This window comes from Centroberyx affinis, unplaced genomic scaffold, assembly GCF_046629955.1.
Source record: "Centroberyx affinis isolate AG114_WGS23_722 - 3 ecotype Tasmania unplaced genomic scaffold, CSIRO-AGI_Caff_v1 ptg003966l_1, whole genome shotgun sequence".
NCBI lineage: Eukaryota > Metazoa > Chordata > Actinopteri > Beryciformes > Berycidae > Centroberyx > Centroberyx affinis.
The window spans coordinates 150,394-158,822 of NW_027281788.1; the positions used below are offsets into that span (position 1 = coordinate 150,394).

The 8,429-nt window shown below is 41.0% G+C and overlaps 1 protein-coding gene across 1 annotated transcript in view; it reads right to left on the bottom strand.

Annotated features, from left to right (window-relative positions):
* The window catches only part of mmp24 (matrix metallopeptidase 24), a 44,045-nt gene extending 36,453 nt beyond the window's left edge, over positions 1-7,592 (bottom strand). The window contains 3 exon segments of the mRNA XM_071541878.1: positions 3,946-4,062; positions 5,173-5,321; positions 7,536-7,592. Coding sequence (XP_071397979.1) covers positions 3,946-4,062; positions 5,173-5,249 — 194 coding nt within the window. The 5' untranslated portion in view covers positions 5,250-5,321; positions 7,536-7,592.
* Between the last annotated feature and the right edge of the window lie 837 nt (positions 7,593-8,429).

Consider the following 8,429-nt stretch of genomic DNA (forward strand, 5'->3'; position numbering starts at 1 on the left):
GTGTTGGGGTCGTTACTGGAAAAAAATAATAAATTACACTATAGGGCTGGGCAATAATTCAATACTATAGTTTATCGTCTTTCAGTGGAATCATATCGTGATGATATGAAGATATTTTGATATTGTGACACACATTTCTGCTGTCTGAATTTATGATGACAAGCAAATTTTACTTAAAAACTCTCATAAAATGAGGTATGGTGGGAATATTATTTGAATATTTCTGTTTTGTTTGCCATCACACCTAACATCACCATTCGGTTCAATGAGATGAACATTCATTTGATTATTTAACGTGATTTTGCATACATGAACCATATCGTGATATATACTGATATCGAGAAAAATCCTTATGATTATCGTGATATTGATTTCAACCATAGCCCAGCCCTAAGTTACACATTAATCATTACTTTTCTTAAAAGTAATTTTACCCATGGAAACACCATACTCTGATTATGTTAGAGCGATTATGCTCTTAGAGTGAATATAATCACAGTCACATATGGAGTACTCTGGTTTTAACGGCATTAGTAAAAGACCTTAATCACATTTCTTTAAGTGCGATCAAGTTGCACATGAGCAGTTGGCAACGTTGCTCGTGTTATTCTGTCCAAACGACAAAACGACTGTCACATATAAACCATATTATTAGGGAAATTACACTTTATAGAATTATGTATGTTGTTTTGCTGTGACTGTTGACAATAGGTGCATTATTGTGTGCATGTAAACATAGCCATTGATTTCAAAGGAAGCATCGCCCTCATGGCTGATGGCATCGCCCGCCTCCCGCCTCCTGTGGTGGAGTTGGTGGTGTTGTTGGATTTAAAGTTAAAATAGTATGAACAACCTACCAACTCCCACCTCACCAGCCTTTCCTTTCTCCCTGTCTACTTCCCTGCAGTCTGTTATTCACTGATATCTCCATATCTCTGCAGACTTCTCTGATGCGTGCACACACACACACACACACACACACACACATACACACGTACAAGCTCTGGCTCATGGAATTTGTGATGTGCTTGTCCTGTCTCTTGTTCTTTTTATCATGAGTGAGATTTCTTCTACCGTGTTACAGTATCTGGAGGCTAGTAGCTGGTTATAAGTTATACCGTCCAGCACAGTATTTCTTTTACTCATTTATTTAATTCTTACCTTTATTTATCCAGAGAAACTGGCATCAAATTCACACAGTTCCACACAGGGAAATGCAGAGTGACATTTTACAGTTATTACAGTGTATTAACCTGTGTATTAACTCATAGAAAAGTATTGTAAGTACACAATAATAGGCAGTGTGCTTAGTGAAAAGTTGCCAAATCCACTTACTTACAATACAATACATAATTTCACTAAGTTACAGAGCGACCCTGAATATAAAATCCTGCTGTAGAGACAGTTTGGCGCCTAAAAAAACGTACAAACTGCATCTCTGAATGACAATAAAGTTAAAAAACAATTACGGTGATGCGGACAGAGCGCCGGCAGCTGGGTTGAAGGTGCAGGAATGTGACAGCTGATAGCAGATGAAACACGAGGAGGGTTAAGGAGATTCAAATACAGTAAGGGGGAACCAGATAGGGCTGTGATCTCACACTGTGGGTATTATGTAACGCTACAGAGTGGGAAGATGTAATGCAGGGATCTGGGATGCCTTCAGCGTCTCGCGGGACCGGGATAATTTACATTAGACCTATAAAGCTCGGAGTTCTGAGTACGAAGGGGAGCAGATAGAGAGACAAAGGAGGAGAGAGAGAGAGAGAGAGAGAGAGAGAGGGAGAGGGAATTAAGATTCTAAACAAAAACTTTATTATCGCATGTCAAGCAGCAATATAACGCTTCGTTAAAGACTCATCGTACTATAAAAAGATACACCGTGCAAACAACACGATACAAATAATAAAAAGTGAGAGAGAAAAGGAGGGGGAGAGAGAGATAGAGAGAGGGAGAGAGAGAGAGAGAGGGAAGTAAGAGAGAGGAAGAGAGACAATGAAAGGGAGAGAGAGAAAGGTGGAGCGAGAGAAAAAGAGAGTAGAAAAGGCGGAAAGAGAGAGAGAGAGAGGGGAGAGACGGAGAAAGGATGAGAGAGATTTAGAGCGAGTGAGAGTCGGGAGAGAGACTAAGAGAGAGAAAGGGAGAAGGAAGGGAGAGAGAGAGAAAAGGAGGAGGCGAGAGAGAGAGAGAGAGATGGAGGGGGGAGAAAGACAAAGAGAGGGCGAGAGAAAGAAAATTCTGTTCTTTTCCACGTTATTTGTATCACTCGAAATGCATTTTACATATGTTTATCATTATTTTCTGATTTCAATTTGTGTTGCCCTGGCAACAATGATTTGACCATCATTCATGACAATAAAGATGTTCTGAATTGAATTGAATTGAATTGAGAGGGGGAGAGAGATTGAGAGAGAGAAAGAGGGGGAGAGAGACAAAGCAAGAGAAGGGAAAGAGAGAGGAGGAGGAGGTGAGAGGGAGGAAGAGGGGGAGAAAGACAGAAGAAGCGAGAGAGGGCGGGAGGGCGAGAAAGAGGGAGAGGAAAAAAGAGAGGAGGAGGCGTCAGGAGGGGAGAAAGGGAGAGAGAGAGAGACAAAGAAAGGGAGACTGGGAAAGGGAGAGAGAGAGAGACAGACAGAGATCAAGAAAGGCAGAGAAAGAAGAGGGGTAGGAGAGACAAAGAAAAGGGGGGAGAGAGGGAGACAGAAGGAGGATGGGAAAAAGACAGAGAGGGAGAGAAGAAGAGGGAGGGGAACAGAGATGAATTTAGAAGGAGAGAGACAGAAAACAAGGAGGCGAGAGAGAGAGAAAGAGAGAGGGAGAGAAAGGCATAGAGAGGGAGGTGGCGAGAAGGAGAGAGGGAGGGAGACTGGGAAAGAGGGAGAGAGAGAGAGAGAAACAGAGAGAGACAGAGATCAAAAAAGGCAGAGATAGTAAGAGAGAGAGAAGAAGAGGGGTAAGAGAGACAAAGAAAAGAGGAGGGAGAGGGAGACGGCAGAAGGAGGGGAAAAAGACAGAGAGGGAGAGAAGAAGAGGGAGGGGAACAGAGATGAATTTAGAAGGAGAGAGACAGAAAACAAGGAGGCGAGAGAGAGAGAAAGAGAGAGGGAGAGAAGGACAGAGAGAGGGAGAGGGAGAGAAGAAGAGGGAGTGAAACAGGAGAGAGACAGAAAACGAGGAGGCGAGAGAGAAAGAGAGAGAGAGGGAGAGAAAGACAGAGAGAGGGAGAGGGAGAGAAGAAGAGGGAGGGGAACAGAGATGAATTTAGAAGGAGAGAGACAGAAAACGAGGAGGCGAGAGAGAAAGAGAGAGGGAGAGAAAGGCAGAGAGAGGGAGGTGGCGAGAAGGAGAGAGAGAGAGAGACTAAGAGAATGGAAGAGAAAAGGAAATTCGAGAGAGAGAGAGAGAGAGAGAGAGAGAGAGAGAGAGTGGGCAGAAGCAATGCAGAGAGTCGGGATGCGTTCAAGGTCTCGTGGGACGGAGCTAATCTACATTAGACCTATATTACATAGCTGAGTTGTGAGTAGAATCATCAGAGCGCACAGTGGAAGGTTTTACTCTATGTTACTAAGACAGGACACAGGGAAAAGATGGAGACAGAGAGAGAGAGAGAGCGGAGGAACGAAAGAGAAAGAGATGGAGAGAGGGAGAGAGGGAGAGGATAGAGTGGGTAGATGTAATGCAGGGAGTCGGGATGCATTCAGGGTCTCCTGGGGCCGGGCTAATTTACATTAGGGCCGGGCCGAGCTCGGAGTAGGAGAGGAAAATGAAGGAAGGAGAGAAATAAATAGAGAGGGAGGGAAAGCGAGAGAGAGAGAGGGAATGGCGGAGTTGGAGAGAGAAAAGGATGACAGACAACATGTATGAAAAGAGAGAGGACAAGACAGATTAGATAGATAGATAGACAGATAGATAGATAGATAGATAGATAGATAGATAGATAGATACCTGTAGGAGATCTTTTTATCTCTCCATTTCTGTCCCGTCAGGGCGTAGCGTTTATTCCTCTGCCGGCGGCTGGTGTGAGGATGATCTGGGACGCCGCAACGAGGCTTCCTCATCCACCTTGACACACACACACACACACACACAGACAGACACACACACACACACACACACACACACACAAGCACAGTTAAAGACATTACGTTTACTTCGATTTATTCCCTCACCCACAGTAAAGATTATCACAGCCGTTAAATACCTAATCCTAGCTATAATTAACTTTCACTACTACAAGTAATACGTTTCTTTACTTTGTTACTTACCTTACAAAGTAACTAGTTATTAAAAGTACTTGTTAAGAGTGCTGTTGCATTAAAAAAAACATGCAGTAGAATTATGGCTCATCAAGACTGTTGATCTGTTTTTAAAAAAATGAATGAACTTGCACATAATAAATCTGGTGTAGAGCAGGCCAGCACTACATGAACGCTTCATCGTGTGTCTAATGCCTCTGTCTCCATTGTAAGTATTTCTGAATTATTAATCTTAGAGGTTTGGTCAGATCTTACAGGTGTTGATCTGATGCCAGGAAGGCACTGCAGGTTCTGGTTCTCAATGCTTTTGGCTTGTGACTCCTTAAAATAAAAGCGATGCCTATTTCCGACCCTCGTCACATGGCTGTATACGCAGAGTGATGAACAGTTCGACCAAAGAATTTAGTTTCGTTCAATTAATTATCAAAGGAGGCCCAGAGGCTGAAAACTACTTCAGTATTTCACAGGGAAAAGGCAAATATTAGAGAGAAAACTGAAAAAACAGACATGATAATAAATTTATATTGTAGAACTATGTTTTTTCTTCCTATCCCATAAAACATCTCGCAACCCCCAAAAACAGATAGATCTATGATTCTCAATCTGTGTGTGTGGGGTCCCAAAATAGGTCACAGGCCTGCCTTTGGTTTCTGTCACACACACACACACACACACACACACACACACTTATGTCACTTTTGGGGTATTTACATAGACTTACATTCATTTCCTGGAGACTTACCCTAGCTTTTTACCAATTGGGGACACAGCTTTTGTCCCCAATTGCACAAGCTGTCCCCAATCGATCTTAAGTCTGGTGTGTGTCCCTGAGAGTGACTTAAGTCATACCCACACACACACACACACACACACGCACACACACCCACTGTCACTAAAACCCCACCCCTCGACTCACTCTATAGTGGTCTGGTCTAGGATCCCCGTCACAGGAATGCCGTAGAAGCGCTGCATGGCGGCCACAGCGGACTGCATGGCTTTCTCCTGCCGCAGGTCGGACGTGCGGATGTCATGAGGCAGCAGGTAGCCGTAGTTCTTCAGCCACGTCTGGGAGAGAGAGAGAGAGAGACAGAGAGAGGGAGAGAGAGAGAGAGGGAGGGAAGAGTAGAGTGAGACTTTAGTTTCATCATATAATAATAAAGACTTAACCAGTGGTGGAATGTAACTAAGTGCATTTACTCAAGTACTGTACTTAAGTACAATTTAGAGGTACTTGTACTTTACTTGAGTATTTCCATTTCATGCTACTTTATACTTCTACTCCACTATATTTCAGAGGGAAATATTGTACTTTTTACTCCATTACATTTATTTGACAGCTTTAGTTACTAGTTACTTTGCAGATTTAGATTATTAATACAAATTATAAATCAACTAATAAATTATGATATATTTTTATAGGTTAAGCTACCCAGCAGTATATAAAGTAATTAAAAATAGCTCCACCTTTACCAGCTGCAACATGAAAGTGATGAACACATTAATGCATCAATAATTATAGTCCAATAACTTGATATATATGATTCTGAAATGGGCCATTCTGCATAATGACTACTTTTACTTTTGCTACTTTAAGTATATTTTGATGCTAATACTTTTGTACTTTGACTTAAGTAAGATTTTGAATGCAGGACTTTTACTTGTAACAAAGTATTTTTACACTGTATTGCTACTTTTACTTAAGTCAAAGATCTGAGTACTTCTTCCACCACTGGACTTAACTAAGTTTGAAGAGTTTTAGCATAGAAAACAAGTTCCATTTTTGTAAAAACAGTGACACCATTGACGAAATGATTTAAAGTACAAAACTTCACATAATGGATATAGAACATGTTGAAAATGGGGAGAACTTTTCTTAGCAAAGTTACTGAGTTAAAATCCTCAAAATCCTTGTTTTGTTTTATTTAGTTTGCATCTTTGTTGCTCAGCTCTCGTTGCTGTGTTGTTTCTGCACTGCACTTCCCAGAGATCGCCCGTCAATCAAACAGTGTGGGCGGAGCTTGGATTTTCTGTTGATGCAGTTTGAGTTTCTCTTTTCTCTGTCTGTTCAGCCATGGTGGCTATCGCTGCTCATGCTAACTACCCAGTTCTTCTTCTTCTGTTTATTCCACACAAACCAGAAAAAAACGGTTGTTTAGTAGAGCAATGTAAAAGCTTTCATGAACTGGATATAGGTTGAATCACTATTGTGTTATATCAATCAATGTTAGAGTAGCAAAACTATCTATACTGATCCAGAATCAACAATCTGAATAGCTGATTCATAAAAAAAATAAAGTCTTCAGAACTGATGTAACATTTGCCTTCAGCAAGATAGTTTTTTTGGGGGGTTCTGGAGTTTCTCTTTTAAGTTGCAAAACCGAAAGAGAGAGGAAGAGAAAGAGGGGGATTACGGGTGAGATGGCAAACTTAAAGAGAGCAAGAGAGAAAGAATGAGGCAGACAGAGGGAGAGAGGATACAAAGAGATTTATCGAATATGTCAGAGAGCGAAAGAGACAGAAACAGAGAGAGAGAGAGAGAGGGAGAGATGAAAGGATGAGGAAGGCGCTATTTCTTCCGAATCACAGACACAGAAAACCCGATTCGCACTGATCCAAAATCGATGGCCTCAAGCCCAAATCCGCCCGTCCCCGAAGATGATTCTTATTATGTCATATTTTTCGGTTTGCGGCGGCCTGTCTCTTTAATATGACATAACACACTCTCACAAGCCTCCTGAGAGGGAGAGAGAGAGACAGAGGGATGGATGGATGGAGAGAAAGAGAGGAAAAAATGGAGAGGAAATGTGACAAAAACGCATACGAGACATATTTTTCCCCAGAATCATTCATGCTATGTTATGTTATATTATGTTGAGATGATAATCAATGTGAATCTCTCTGTTTCAAGTTACATTTCATTTGTTTACAGTTATTCTTTTACAGTCTGTTGTAAGTATTAATCATTTTGTTTGCTTGTGATTATTAATAATTCCTACTGTTATGTTTGCAAGCTTTGGCAACAAGAATTACTTCTCGTGCCAATAAAGCTGACTGAAATTGAAAATTGAGAAAGAGAGGAGGGAAAGAGGAGAGGAGAGAGAGAAAAAAAGTATTACATGACACATATTTTCATTTTGTATCTTATAAATGTACGTGTACAATAAGTGTATATGGATGTGTGTGTATGCCCATACTGTATGCATGTGCAGATTTACATATGCACATATACAAATGTATACAAATAAATGGGTTTTTTTATATTTTATTTAAGACTTGCACTTCCAATTCAAAAGTATTTATATTTGTGTGTATGCATATAATATAATATAATATAATATAATATATAAAAATCAAAATAACTAGTATAATGCTAATAAAATGCTGATATGATCATTATTATTCACCAATATTCAATGTAAAGTAGACTCTAATGTTGTAAAAGTTCTACTATTTTTCTTTATTATTTTCTCCTACATTTGATGTATTTGTTGTATTTGTTTTGTTGTATGCTTTGGCAATATGTACATGTCATGCCAGTAAAAGCTCATTGAATTGAACTGAATTGAATTGAAAGAGTAGAGAGGGGATAGAAAGAGAGAGGAAGAAAGCGGTAGAGAGCTGGAAGGGGGAAGGGAGAGGCTGAGAGAGAGAGAGGAGAGGAAAAGAGAAACGCGTAGAGAGAGATAAAGAGGGAGAAGCAGAGAGAGAGAGAGAGAGAGAAGGTTGAGGAGAGATAACGAAAGGGAGGTTGAGCCTTAATCTACTGTAATAGAGAAAGAGACAAAGATTTAGAAAAAGACTGAAAGAGAGACGAGCGAAAGAGGAGAGGAGGAGAGGCAGAGAGAGATCGACAGAAAACCGCAGAGAGAGAAAAAGTAGCAAGGGGGTAGAAAGAGAGAGAAAGAGAGCGGTAGAGAAGGAGGGAGAAGCAAAGTGAGAGAGAGAGAAAAAGGATGGAAAGGGGAAGGGACAGGTTGAGAAGGAGAGAGAGGAGAGAAAAACAGAAAAGCGTAGAGAGAGAAAGAGAGAGGCTGAGAGACAAAGAGGGGGATGCAGAGCAAGAGAGAGAGAGAGAGAGAGAGAGAGAGACAGAGAGAGCGGGTTGGGGAGAGATAACGAAAGGGAGGTTGAGCCTTCCTCTTCTATAAGAGAAGAGAAAGACGGAAGGAAAGA